Here is a 15,000-nt window from a genome sequence, read left to right on the forward strand (position 1 = left end):
TTTAGCAGTGTGACCTCCAGCACTCCACCAGTCATTTACTCCACTTCAACTCCTCTCTGTTAAGCACAGGGCACTGAACTCCCAGCTCCCCACACACCAGTCTCTACACACACAATGATCAAGCACACCCACTCTGGCTACACGTAGGTGAAGATACATGATTCGGGATGGGGTCTCTACAAGTTATGGCAAATAGAATTCTATTAATTTTTTAATTAAAGAGTTCTATTAATAGAATTACTAATTCTATTAATCATTTCCAAAAATGCCATATTAAAGGTATGATAAATGCTCACCATATAAACCACTGCCTATAAAAATAGAATATATTGGTTCACAACATTTCAAATATATTGCTAAGCATCTGTATTCAGGGGCATTTCATTCACAATGCAATACACAGACAGTAATTTCCTGCTTATTGGGAAGTGGTAGACCTCAAATGAAAAAGGAGGTAATATACAAGTCTCTTGTAGCTTCAGGTTAGGTTAACAATGGATGTTACTGCTAATGACTAGTTCCTGATGTACAAATGCATGTCATTAGTCAAGGTGGTAAACCCAAATATAAGAATAAAAATTGAAGTTTTGTGGTTAACTAGGCTTTTAACGTCATTGCACTGTAATTCAGTGTGTGTTATGAAGGGGTATTTGACCAAGGTCTTACCTTCTCCCAGAGAGGAGGCACACGAGCATCGTGTATACACTGAAATATCTCCTCCAGACTACTGGACATCACAACAAGACCCATAATGCCCTTCTCCAACTGTGTCAGAGATGTCCTGGATGCACACACACACACACACACACACACACACACACACAGAGAGCAGAGTGACACTGTATCACATCAAACAAAGCTCACAACTCAAATCTCTCTCTCTCTCTCTCTCTCTCTCTCTCTCTCTCTCTCTCTCTCTCTCTCTCTCTCTCTCTCTCTCTCTCTCTCTCTCTCTCTCTCTCTCTCTCTCTCTCTCTCTCTCTCTCTCTCTCTCTCTCTCTCTCTCTCTCTCTCAGAGTACACACACACATACCTGATGGTGTGGAGTAGACTGTTGTATCTCTGGATCTCTTGCAGCAGTACCACATTAAGAGGTGAAGGGTTGTCTTGCAGCAATTTACGTGTACTCTCATAGTCCACCTGTGCTGGGATCTTCTGACGCACATCAGCAGAGAGTTCCAATACCTACACACGCACACACACACACACACACACACACACACACACACACACACGCACACACACACACACACACACACACACACACAGTTTATATGTTATTCAAGTCAAAGCTTCTCTTCCATGTTAGGCCAAGTGAAATAGCACACAAAGGCTTTTTAATTCTCCAGACCTCCCCCCACCCCGTGCACACAAATAATCACACACCTTTTCCTCACGGCTGGGTCCTGCTCTGGTGGCTGTGGAGCTGGTGACCTGTGGCTGGAGAGAGAGGAGCGTGTCGAAGAGCGTTCGCGTCTCAGAGATCTGGCTGGCGATGTCAGCGTTGGGGTGCTGGCCAAACACTTCTGGGTGCTCCACTGGTGGAAGCAGGTTGATGTATTCCCGATAGCTGGCCTGTGGCCCATCACGAGGGATGTAATAGGTAGGCAGAGAGGACAGTCTAGAGGACATCACACACACACACACACACACACACACACACACACACACACACACACACGTCAAATAATGTTATTTGTTCGATTTCTACATCCTTACATCATCTTTGACATTACAACCTGTTTCTCAGAAGTCTAATCCAGCCTCCACTGAACACCACACAAATGAATTCCAGGTTAAAGAAGTGCATCATCAAGACTGCTGGTAACCCAGCAGGCATCCAGAAAAAGCCTCACTCCCATGGCCCTATCTGCAGTCAACGAGCAATCTACACCAACCTTACTGTCTCTGCTCTCAGCCAGATTATTTCAAACACAGTGTAAATATCAAACACACCACATGGGGGAGCTACTGTTCTTTGTTAGATGTGCACTGCAGTGGTGGATAAACTGGACTGGTGAAATCTTTGGTTGTAGTCAGCTAATCAGCTAATTAACAATCCATATATGAGTTTTAAGCAAGTGTGTCTGAGAAGGGGTTAATCTAAAATGAGGGCAGGGCTACTTCAGAAAGGGGGAAAGGGAGACACAGCAGCACATGCTGTGACACTTGTGGTGTCTCATCAACAACAAAACAATGTGTGGGCTAAGATGTGTGCGTTTTTGTATCATAAAGAGAGTACCTGATCTTTTCATTAAAGCACTATGTGTTTGTGTGTGTGTGTGTGTGTTGGTCTGCCTATGTGCTTTTAATTCTATCCACATGGTGGGGCTCTTGCTATTCAACATGGCTCAGAAACATGTTTTCCTTACTAGACAGGGCTGAAGGTTATTGAGGTGTGACAAATGCTAATTGTTTTTATTTTTGTTTGTATGGGTGTGCATCCACATTAGTGTGTGTGTGTGTGTGTGTGTGTGTGTGTATGTAAGAGTGAGAAACTCACTTAAAGAAAGGTGTGTTGACTGTGCCCTCACAGAAGTAGTCGCTGATATATGTAGTGAGGAGTCGACGGTCCCAGTCATCTGTAACGTGACCTCCATAGTTGACCCCAGCGATGAGGTACTTCAGAGCATCCCAGGGGATCTCCTCATACTCATCCAAATACAGACTCATTAAGTTCTCGCTCACCTGGGAGAGAGAATGAGTGAGACGGAGAGAGAAAGATTGAGAGAGATTAAGAAAGAGGGGGAGAGTGACACAGAGAGAAGAAACAGATAGACACAGAAGGAGAAATGGAGAGGAGAGACGACAGCCGTCCAGAAGCGATGTGCCCTCTAAGGTGGCCTTCACTGTGCTAACTGTGCTGGCATGGGCCATCAGCTGACACCTCTTGACCACACCAGTAAATCACTCAGGCAGGGACAGTTAACCCCTTCCTGCTCACGCTGAAGGAATTCTGCAACAGCAGGATCTCTCAAGCATACCGGTCTGTCTCTACCTCAAAGTCGGAGTCGTTGAAGCTGTAGACGATGTTCCAGCCGAGCTGGAGGAACTTCTTGCGCTCCAGCAGGACGCTGTGGAAGAAGCAGAGGGCGAAGAGCAGCTTGCGATAGACGACAAGACGTGTGCAGCGCGAGAACTTTGCCTCCGTCACCAGCTGGTACAGCCTCTTCATATTGGCTTTCAGGCCCTGTGAAGGAACAGGAGGGAGCTGCATGTCTGCACTTGTCTGTGCGCGCGTGTGTGCGTGTGTGTGTGTTTGTGCACTTGCGTGCGCGTGTGTCTGAATGTGTGTGAGCCCCACAAAGTGTCACAAGAATCAATGTGCTCTGAAAAAAAAGCTTTCCTTGACTTCTGATCAATATGTGCAAAAAACAGGACCAAGGCTCTTAGCATTTTTTTAAGACCAAAGATGTGTCAGAAAAACAGAAATCCAATGGGTCAATAGAGAAAGTCTATTTCCTGAAGTAGGTACAATGAAGTTAAAGATGGTGGAAACCTATTTGTTTGAAGTACGTTATATAGTAAATGCAGCACATGCAGTGTTGTATGTGTTTCATTCCTGGGTAAGTGCAGGTCTATATAGGTGCCTGTACATAAGAATGTGTACATGCGTATACGAGGGTTGTCAGTGTGTGTGTATATGTGTGTGTGTGTGTGTGTGTGTGTGTGTGTGTGTGTGTGTGAGAGGGGGCTGTACTTTCGGTGGCTCTGTGGTCATCTTGATGCCAGCCTGCAGTATGGCGATGGGGAAGTCTGGGTGAGGTGAGGAGCTCAGCCACAGTCTGAAGTCTGGGTGTAGATTCTCCACCTGCAGCTGCTCCACCAGCTTATCCAGCTGGGGCATCCATGACAGAGACAGGTGGCAGTTAGCCAGGAACACCCAGTGACCTGCCCCCAACACACACATACACACACACACACACACACACACACACACACACACACACACGCGCATGCAAACGCACGCACGGATGCACACGCACAGGAAGAGAGATAAGGAGTGGGAGGAAGGAAAAAATATTAGAGTAAGTGGAAACTGATAATTTCTTTATTCCAACAATCAAACAATTTTTCTAATGACATTCATATGACTTCCAGTTTATTTAAATAGGATAAACACCTTTAATCAACAATCATGTCCAATATCCTGAGTCTGTGAAGTAAATATGCAGAGCAAAGTAACGCAACAGACAAGCGATACACAGAGAGACAGATGAGAGGACGTGCACACACACACACACACACACACACACACACGCGTGCGCACACACGCACACAAACGGGAAATGTAAAGGCAGAAGGAGAAGCTTCACCATTCTTCACGCCCTCTTTGATCATACGCGTGGCGATGGGAGCCTGGCCCTGTCCCAGGGAGAGGGCATGGAAGTGGCGACCCATGCCCAACGTCTCTGCCAGCTGCACCAGCGCAGCTGTGGGGTCCACACCAGGGGACAGCACGAAGATCAGTGGCGTCCTAGCGGTGGAGTCCTCTACCACCTAAAACACACACGTACACACACACACACACACAGACAAATGCATACGTCCTGCAACACTCTGCAAATCATTTCCTGGGGTTTGTCACGATTGGCTGAGTCATCTTCATAACACAGAAGTTCAGAGCAAAAACAGCATTTGACATGTGTTCAGTGTGAGAGGATCTAGCTGTGTACTAAGCAGGTTCAGGCATTATCTCACCGTCAGAGATGGTGGAAATGGGAACCCCCATGTACACTCATAATGGGACACCTCCTAATTAAGATGCCCGGCTGGTCTTTTTAATGCCACCCTAATGATGGAGTCTAGAAGCACCCTTGTGGATCTATGAGGAAATGTGTGTGCAAGATAGGAGGGATGAGAGTGCTGAACTGTGAATGAGTGATATGTGTTGTTATGCATATTTTGGCCTTTATGAGGATGCACTGTGTGTCAGTGTGTGTGTGTGTGTGTGTGTGTGTGTGTGTGTGTGTGTGTCTATCACTCACAGCCTTCATGTCAAGGACGGGTGGCTCTACAAAGCGGGGGCCCAGGTTGTTGATGATGAAGGAGGTGACGCAGAAAGATATGCGGTCCTGTCTTAGAGAACGCACTATCAACATCTTCTGCAACTCATTACACCCATTCTCCCACTCCCCTAAGGATGGAGAGAGAGAGAGAACGGAAGAGAGAGAGAAAGAAGTGAGAAAGGAGGGAAGAAGTGGAGGGAAATGGGCAGGGGTTGCGAATTGACATGGCAGTTTGCAAAGAGAAAGAATGAAGTTGAAAGAGAAGAGAATGAAGGAAAGTTAAGAAAGGAGGGAGAAAGAAAAGGATAAGAAAGGAGAGAGAAAAGGAGACAAATGAAACAAGCGATTAATTGACAGACAAATATTATCTTTCTTATAGACATTTTCAGCGCTACGGCCTCCTGAGAGCTTACTTTTAAAACAACAGTACAATTCATAATTACATAAATGGGTTAAACAAACAATGGATTTTCACAGAGAGCAGAGGGAAAATTATGGCTGAAAGTTCTAGCACAGATTGTATTAATATTGATCAGAACTTTGAGTAATACAATTACAGTAATGAAATAAAGGAAGGGAAATGACAGACTAGCAATGTAGGAAGAATCAGACATTAAACATTTTTACAGAAAGAATTGGGAGGATAGAGGGGCAAATACATTTTAATCTTCAAGTTAAATAATATACACAAGACAGAAATTAATTGTGAGGACAAAAAATTTGAATAAGAAGATTTAATAAGATTTACAAATAAAGAAGTGCCTGTCCTGAATAACACTGACATTGATGACCTGATATGTGCATGCGCACACACACGCACACACACCTACACAAGCACACATGCACACACACACACAAGGTGATCATCAACCCATTACCAGGTAGTGGTGCGTGCTCTGGCTCTGAGCTCGTATACCACAGGTTCCAGTCTCGTGGGTACTGCTCAAAGGAAGCCATGATCCTATGGAAGTTCGCCAGTTTGTCCAGCTCAGTAATGTTGTCCCAGTTAGAGTCAGCCAGCCAACTAGTGCATGGATTATCCATCTGCCCTTCCTTATCCAGGACCTGAATGAAACACACACACACACACACACACACACACACACACACACACACACACATGCAAAAGAAATATATGATAAAGGCCAAAAAGACAGAAGGTTTAAATGTTTTAATGCAAACATACCCCAAGCATGATGCAACACATGTAACACAGGGACTAGGCTTCTAAATTCCTGGCTATCAGACTAAACAGATTTAGCGGAGCTGAAACATGGAAAGGCCTTGGAGCTTTAACAAATAAACAGCAAAGCAGACTATTTACAGTCAGTGTTTGTAGCTTTTGGGAAATAATGTTACCCAGAAGAGCTACATGTAAGTTTTGCTGAGACCTGAGCTCTTTCAGCAGGTCTCTCCACACTACACTGCCACTAGGAGTTAACTTGCTTGCCTAGGGTCAGCAAACAGAAATGAGCTTTTAGTCCACTAGGACAGACTGAGAAGTTCACAACGAAGCTGCAAGTAAGATGTACTTTTTCTCAAGGCCACACCGAATGGGGTAATGGTGAGTGTGTGAATAATAAAATTATATGAAATAATAAATCCCAAGTGGACTCTCACCAGCCCCCCGCGCAGGAAGAAGCTGTACTCATCCATGTTGAGCTTGCCTGCCACCTCCAGGATCTTTGCACACATGTGGAAGCTGAAGAGCAGCTTGTGGCACTCAAACAGGCCACGGCAGGTATGCCTGCACACAGGGGCAGCAGCAGCTCTCACAATGCCCAGCGCTGCACCAGCTCCACACCCGAGACACAGCCATTGAGACACCATTAGAGGTAGTAGCTAACTGTTTCTGTCAATTACATGGCTGTCATGGGCGTTCACACACATTTTCTGGCACTATTACAAGTGAGATTATGTTGTGATCTATATCCATCCATCCATCTATCTATATACATCCATCCATATATATATATATATATTACATGAGAGAGAGAGAGAGAGAGAGAGAGAGCGAGAGAGAGACTGTAGAGATATTCAAAATATACATAAGATACATATTTATTTATATGTATTTATATTTATTAAAATATATATTTTATTTTTTTTAATTACATTTTTAATATACTTCTGGGTGTTGCTCTTATTGTTCCTGCTTTTAAATGTCTGTATGTGTACATGTTTGTATTTGTGACAGATCAGTAACCTCTTTAAGTTTGGTAACTGCTGTTACAATCCCGTGTGTGAACGTGTGTGTGTGTGTGTGACCTGTAGACTGCATAGGTGTGGTAGTCGTTGAGGTTGGTGATCCTCTCCTCCAGTTTGTGGTTGCGTGGGCTCTTCTCAATGCTCAGGTTGAATAGGTCTATGTAGGCATCCAGAGAGAACTGGTACATGGGATCTATACGGGCCATATCGTTCAGCACGAAGAAGAGGACAGACGCACGCTGTGCACAGGGCCGGTAGGCCTGCAGAAACACACACACACACACACACACACACACACACACACACACACACACAAACAGGGTTTAAACATCTAGACCGTTATCTTTCACTTCACTGCTATCGATGACCTCGTCTTCAAATCCTTTTATCCTTATCCTTTTTCAAAGCCTCAATCTTTAATCCAATGTGGCAACCATTTCTGTGCCCTCTTCCTTTCTCCTTTCCTCTCATTCTCTCTCACCTCTCTGGCAGTATCGATTTTGATCTCCGTCTGTTCGCTGCTCTCCAGTTGTTCTGACACCTCGGTGGCGGTGACTTTGGAGGTCTGTAGAGCGTTCACCAGCTGCACATCGTCCAGCAAAGAGCCTGTCGCCTCGTTTAGCAAGCTGCAATCAAACACACACACACACACACACACACACACACACACACACACACACAGTAAGGACTTGGTAAGCACAAACATCCTGCTGAAGGAAAAAGCAGACTTTATGGATGCAGCAAATGTGTTAATGTTACATTTTCGCTAAATGTCACTTGAATAAAAGGTGTTAATGTAGTACTCTGGGGTGTGTGTGCACATGTTTAATGGAGAGCCCTGTGCATGTGTGTGGAGCTCACTGGAGAATCTCATCCTCCAGCTCCTGCAGTTTCCTCTTTCCAGAGGCAATGTTCATCACCAAAGTATCTTTCTGTTCCTCCAGCTCAGGACGCTCCTTACGTACCACTATGCCCAAAAGCTGAGCCTCCAGACCCTACACACACACACACACACACACACACACACACACACACACACACACACTGAGGGTAAAGCAATAACAAATGTATAGGAAATACCCTTTTATTAAGATGGAGCAAGATTGACCAACATTGTTAGCTGTAGTGGTGAACATTGACCACTAGAATGTTTTGGTTTAAACTCAAAAGGACACACACACACGCACGCACCTGTTCCTTCACAGCAAAATTAACGATGGTAGTTTTGGTGGAGATCTCTGGTGTATAATGTGGATTGGACAGTTTAGTGGTGATGTAGAAACGGAACTCTGGGTTGTACTCAACCTCTTTATCTCCCAGTTTCATCAAGAGTCTTCCACCTGCATACACACAAAAAACACACACACACCAACACCATGGGTAACTGCACACAGCCACCTCAGGCATGAAAATGTACTGTGTAGATTAACAGGAATGAGAAGGCTATGCTATGGTGTGTGAGAGCAGGAAACCGACCAACATGTGTGAGAGACTTGTTAAGTATGGGGGCCAGTGAAGGGTCCAGCTCCTCCTGTACATTCTGAAGAAGAACTGGAGAACCGAACTGCACGGCGTTCTCCAAAACCCGTAAGAAATCTGACATCTGGAGGTCTGTCACCTTCAGTCCCTGAGAGAAAGGAAGCATGGTAGCCGGGTTTATAAAAGGATTCCACAGACCAGAACAAACAGCGGATGCGAAGGAGTCAGAAGGTAGAGGGTAAAAAAGATAAAGCGAAGATAAAAGCATGGACAAAAATGGCTTGAAAGGAGTAAAGCAGAACCAAGAGAATGAGTGAGTGTGGGAGTGACAGAGAGAGATAGAGAAAGAGAAAGAGAGAGAGAAGGAGGAGAAAGCTTCTGGACTGTCAGTAGAAGACATTTCGTGATTGTTCCTAAATGTCAGCGTTTAGCTGCAGTGTGTGAATGGCTCTGGCCACCCCAGCAAGACATGAAAGGACCTGCAGAGAGGAGGAAAAGGTCAGAAAGAGAGTGCCAGGGGGAGAGTGAGAAAGAGAGAGGGAGAGGGGGAGAAATGGAAGAGAAAAGGGGAAAGGAACATAGGAGAGAGGGTGAGGAAAGAGAGGGAGAGAAAAATAAAGACAGAGGGAAAGCAAGCGGGAGAGAGAGGAAAACAGAGGGGGAGAGGAAGAGGGAAAGGGGGAGTGTGAGAGAGAAGGGCAGAGACCTGTACAGCAAATGAGGCTAAGTTGAGACAAGAGAAATAAAAAGGACAGAAACCTGATGGACAAAGGCATAAGGCACATGGCACTGTCCTGTGTGTGTGTCAGTGAGCGAGACTAAGGTTGTGCTTGGAAGAGTGTTTATGGTGCATCATACCCTTATACTAGTGATAAATTCACCCGAGTGCCATTTTTGCTCTCTAAATTCTCCACCAAAATCGGTCATGTGTTCTATTTTTCAAAAAGCCTAAACACAGGGGGAAAAAAAGGAGTCTTCATCTCCACTCCATATAGAAAATGAACAGCACTGCCTACCAGGCCACAAAAGAGGGGTGGCAGGGAGAGCGCGGGAGTATTAATAGAGGCGTCTGTGTGTGGAGCGATGGATGAAGAGGGACAAAGAGGAAGAGAAGAAAGAAGGTAAGGAGAGTGACTGATGGAAAGGATGCAGTTTTCAGTCCCACTGAGATCTCTGTGGTTTTCATTTCTTCTCCACTAATTAAGGAGGAGAGGAACAAGCAGTCCGTGGGCTGAGCCCAGTGTCACGACTAGTGCTGAAGCAGGAAGGCAGCCTGGCACCACGCTCGGCTGATAATGTCAATGCAGATTGGGAGATATGCTTGGGCACTGGGGAATCCAGCTATAATCCTGCCTGATGTCTTCAGTTGTCCTGCCTTCCATTCCGGTCTCTATAGACGTCCGACACTTTTGGTTGGCTATAGATAATTCACTCTATATCCTAACTGAGGGTATAAAGGGAATGGGAGAAAGGGTTTGGTGACTGTGTATTTGCAATTATTCACTCTTTTAGACTCCATGTTCTTAATCCACTTCAGTGCTTGTCCTTGAGGGTCCACCATTAGCGGCCATCTGGGGAAGGACACAGAAAAAGTGGGCTGGAGACATTAGCCATTAATGCGAACGCCTGTCACATTATCCGCCAATAATTCATAATAATCCATAATCTCAAAAATGCCCTGTCTGGTGCATTCCCATTTCTGTGAGAGGAAATTAGCAATAGCCCATAAATGGACATTCATATTGCAAAGCTTACTATTATCTTTTGCTAATTACTCTGCTATCACTATTCATTAGTCATCATTATTCATGAGATATCATCACTATTCTAATTAGCATTTGGGACTGGCTGTCTGTCAAAATAGCATTAGGGGGATTGGCCTGGTGAGAGCTGACCGGTTGCCACGGGTGACAATTACTCCATTCTCAGTGGAGAACATGTCGGAGGGAAGGCCCTGGATGTTCCAGTCACGCACGGCCGTCGGCTTTGAGAGAAACCCGGCGAAGTTGAAACTCAGAGAGCATGGAATCTCCAACTCCATGAACTACAGAGAGAGAGAGAGAGAGAGAGAGAGAGAGAGAGAGAGAGAGAGAGAGGGCACAATAACCAAACTGAATAAAGGGACAAAGTCTAATGAGAGTGAGAAACTTTAGACTTGAACTGTGTGCTTACTCACACATTACTCAGGATAATCAGGGAAATAAAATGAAGAGGCTGAAGGGAGGGAGGCGAGAAGCAGCTGGAGAATGAGAGAAACCTGTTTCATCCAGATGGTGGTGAGCAGCTCGTCTCTATAGTTGGAGAGGAAGGGGCCCATGTAGGAGAGAAACGCAGCAGCCAGCAGACAGTCTCCCACCAGGTAGCCCATGTCCTTCTCCAGGCCCTGCACACACACACACACACACACACACACACACACACACACACACACACACAGCAGCAGCAGCAGTCCAGCCCCATTTTAACCAGTACAGTACAGGGTGTTTGGAAGTCACAATGCTCCCTAAAAAACATGGCCAATGCACTTATACACTGTAGTGTTGGTGCAGGTGTCTTCATGAAAGGAAAGAACAGACACAAATAACATTGTTTCGTTCTCGATATGTTCATAACAGGTTCATTAAGTCATCATTGGTTCCTTTATATGCACAATCACATAGTACAATTAACCAAAAAGGGTTTGTAGGTCCATCATATTTGAGGCATAGATCACATTTAATCTAATAGGGTAAGAGGCTACACAGTTTTTTAAACATATGTGATAAATACATATATGTGTGTGTGTGTATGTGTGTGTGTGTGTGTGTATTCACCTTTACTGTCTCTTCCCAGCGTACTCTCTCTCCTGCCAGGCCAGACACCAGTTTTCCAGCTCGGTCCAGTTTGAGCTCCATATCTTCTGACTTTTTCCTCAGCTCCTCTTTCTGAGTCAGCTTCTCATCATACTGCCTCTTCAGCAGGTCCAGCTTTTCTCCCACCTACAAACACACACACCCACACACACACAAAAGTGCCTCTAGTTCCTCCTCTAACAGTGATAGATGATAACCATGGAGAGATGGGCAGCTATATGTGTGTGGTATTCTTGTTCATACTTATTTGTGGAACCCAGTATGACTCCATATTTATCAGAGTTTGGGTGTATAATGCAACCGCAACTGCAACCACACACACACACACACACACACACACACACACACACACACACACACACACACACACACACACACACACACACATACACGCACACACACACAGACACACACACACCTCTCTGAGTTTGGCCTGAGCCTCAGCCAGTGCAGCCTGTTTCTCAGCTAGCTGAGTCATGGCTCCTTGCAGCCTAGCTCGCTTTGGTTCCACCACACGGTAGATACGCCCATACACCTGAGAGAGATAGAGAGAGAGAGAGAGAGAGAGAGAGAGAGAGAGAGAGAGTCTGTGTCTGTGTACTTGTGTGTGTGTGTGTGTGTGTATGTAGACTGGTCTCTACCTCCATGGCTCTGACCCACATGCAGAGGGACTTGGCAGCCAGTGAGACTCGGCCGATGATCTCAGGCTGGAAGTCAGGCTGTGTGCAGTACTGGCCTATCTTCTTCAGCACACGGTCTGAAATGTTATCCTTATCAAAGTGCACCAGCTGCTTAATGAAGTTTGATTCACCTACAACGCAGAGCAGTCAGGTGAGTACTACGACTAAACCTTCTGTTTAAGTTTCATTAGCTTAGTTGACCCTGTCAAACTTATTAGTATGTGTTTAAACTTCTGTCTTTTTATTTTGTTGGTTTACTTAAATCCCATTTCCAGTGTACATTTGCCCTCTGTATTTTCATTCTCCTCTTTATCTATTCCTTTTCCCTATCTTTCCTTATAGTCTTATAAGTCATGCTTTAAAGTGTCTAATTCTGAGTTTGGGGTCCATGTTATTCCCTTGTCTGTGTAATCTATAGGCAAATGAACATACATTCACTCCTTCTCTCTGTCCCTCACCCAGCTGTCTCTTTGCCTCAGCCCAGGTGGGATCACATCCTCTCAGGATCATGACTGCCTCCATTACAGTCTCTACCAGCGCTGGCGGTCGACCGTAGGATTTGATCTCTGTCATATCCTTCTTATTCAGGGACTCCAGGGCCTGCACAGCAAGAGCGAAAATTACTCCGAATGTAAAAAGCTTTGCTCAGGGTTTCACTCAGGGCTTTTTTTGGTCACGTTTTTGGTATAAGCTCTCTAGATAGTAGGAGAAATAGGAAATAGTAAGAAGCACCTTCCTCCTAAGTTGAACACGAACACACATACACACACACACACCTGTATATACACTGCGCAGTGGTAGAGACCACCAACCCATACAAGCAAAACAGCTACCAACATTATGAATCCAAAACTCCTAAAGCTACATCACCTACCTCTGAAACATGAGAACAAGAATACACCACAGATTGACAAAGCCAGATAATACTGAGCTAATGAAAAGTTACCACAACAGAAAGTGCGATGAAAGAGGCTACATGATGCGCACAAGGAGCTACCAAGGAGCAGAAGACAGCAAGAAGCATAATAAATGCAGCAATATGTGCCATTCCAACCACCTGTGTAACTGACAGTAACAAAGTAGTATATTTTTCAGCACTAGAGATACTTGAAATACTTGGCTACAATATACAAGCCACAGGCCACTTTCCATGTCCTCCTTGTAAACAAAGACTGGAAATGAAGATAAAAACAATTTGGAATGAAGTCAGCAACCTGACAGAGTTCCAAAAGGGTATAAGGATCAAAGATGGTGTCTAGCTACAGAAGAGAGATGGCACGGGAGCCATAAGTGAGGGCCAGGAGTCTGGTAAACAAAGGTACTTACAGCCAGACTGCAGACATACACAAAAGAAGCAGCAGCCAAAAGAATAAATGCTCTTTTCACTAAAGAGCCATCCAAAGTATAGCTGTCATCTATAGTTCAACAAAACCCTGACAGTGGACCCACCCAGAGCTAAAACTCAGCAGTACTGGAAGAGCATACAGGAGAATCATCACAGAATACCAGGGCTCAGTGGTTAAAAGATTTAAATATGAAACACCACAATCTCCCTGAGCAGGAAAGAGTAAGAAAACAGATGTCCAAAAGCGGGTCACAAACATTAAAAACTGGACAGCACATGGACCTGACATGATCCGTTCACACTAAACCGCTCTGATTACCACCTGGCAGCACAAAAGAACTGGGCGGGACTAGGCGAACTAATATATGACAGGACAGTACTGATCATGGAGGACCCAACAAGAAACAAGCGTCATCCAACTACTGAACATCAATCTACCTATCCTCTACACGGAGGACCTCCAAGATGAATCGGCATACGTAGGACAGGATTAGAAGCAATACCAGAGGCTCAAAGCACCAGCTACAGTCAGACAGAGCTGACTACCAGGATCCCAATATCAGATACACCAACCTGAGCATCATCTGGATTGACTACAAAAACCATATGACTCAATGCCACACATAGATATGTGAATGTCTAGCCCTTTATAAAGAGTATAAGACCATAGCTCTCATCAAGAGCTCAGTGGGACAAATGAGGACCACACAAGAACCCACAGGCAGGCACTTCCTCAACTTCTGCATCGGCCTGAACACTCTCAGCAAGATCACTCATAAGGGTGGGTACTGGTACACATTCAGGATCATAACTACCATCAGCCTCCTGTACATGGATGGCATCAAGCTGTATGCCAATACAGAAAGGAACATTGACTCACTGCACCATCTCACCACCTACAACGAAGACACTGGACTATCATTCGAGCTGGAGAAGTGTGGTCGGTTGACAGTATAAAGGGGAACAGTGAACTGAATTACCTCAAGGCCATATAAAAGACCTAGAGGACAGCTCCAATCACACAGAAACCATGAGGCAGAAACCAGAAGGACAGCAACATCCAAGTACCTCTATAGGGTAAGGCAGGTCCTCAAGAACCAGTTGAACAGAAATAAGATCAATGCTATAAACACATTAACCTCCCAGTCATCAAATACCAGCACAATAAACCAGCCAAGAGGAGATGATGAGACAGATGGGGGCACCATATATATATATATATATGAGAGAAAGTAGTGGCAAATCATGATAGTGGGTAGGATGCAGAAAACAGCAGTGGTAATTTGGCACTCCAAAGGAAGGAATATGAAAAGCAAAGGCTTCATAACAAACATCTTTCTGTTTTAACCCTGTGATATGTTGTTGGGACTAACTTGGTCAACTTGGAATCGGCTTTATTGTCCATCTGTTGTTTCCACATGTCCAGT

The 15,000-nt window shown here is 44.9% G+C and overlaps 1 protein-coding gene across 1 annotated transcript in view; it reads right to left on the bottom strand.

Moving 5' to 3' along the window:
• The window catches only part of dnah2 (dynein, axonemal, heavy chain 2), a 104,486-nt gene that overhangs the window by 9,869 nt on the left and 79,617 nt on the right, over positions 1–15,000 (bottom strand). Inside the window, exons 63-84 of the mRNA XM_035519901.1 lie at positions 12,687–12,828; positions 12,190–12,359; positions 11,967–12,083; positions 11,510–11,674; positions 10,954–11,079; positions 10,592–10,740; positions 10,201–10,267; positions 8,694–8,844; positions 8,409–8,557; positions 8,079–8,212; positions 7,699–7,843; positions 7,278–7,477; positions 6,630–6,756; positions 5,888–6,074; positions 4,989–5,137; positions 4,317–4,500; positions 3,701–3,891; positions 2,999–3,190; positions 2,504–2,688; positions 1,387–1,621; positions 1,034–1,185; positions 667–781 (exon numbers count right to left, since the gene is read on the bottom strand). Of these exons, the coding sequence (XP_035375794.1) occupies positions 667–781; positions 1,034–1,185; positions 1,387–1,621; positions 2,504–2,688; positions 2,999–3,190; positions 3,701–3,891; positions 4,317–4,500; positions 4,989–5,137; positions 5,888–6,074; positions 6,630–6,756; positions 7,278–7,477; positions 7,699–7,843; positions 8,079–8,212; positions 8,409–8,557; positions 8,694–8,844; positions 10,201–10,267; positions 10,592–10,740; positions 10,954–11,079; positions 11,510–11,674; positions 11,967–12,083; positions 12,190–12,359; positions 12,687–12,828 (3,432 nt within the window). The remainder of the gene's footprint in view (positions 1–666; positions 782–1,033; positions 1,186–1,386; positions 1,622–2,503; positions 2,689–2,998; positions 3,191–3,700; positions 3,892–4,316; positions 4,501–4,988; positions 5,138–5,887; positions 6,075–6,629; positions 6,757–7,277; positions 7,478–7,698; positions 7,844–8,078; positions 8,213–8,408; positions 8,558–8,693; positions 8,845–10,200; positions 10,268–10,591; positions 10,741–10,953; positions 11,080–11,509; positions 11,675–11,966; positions 12,084–12,189; positions 12,360–12,686; positions 12,829–15,000) is intronic.

The sequence above is a fragment of the Electrophorus electricus genome, chromosome 19, assembly GCF_013358815.1.
Source record: "Electrophorus electricus isolate fEleEle1 chromosome 19, fEleEle1.pri, whole genome shotgun sequence".
In the NCBI taxonomy this organism is placed as follows: Eukaryota; Metazoa; Chordata; class Actinopteri; order Gymnotiformes; family Gymnotidae; genus Electrophorus; species Electrophorus electricus.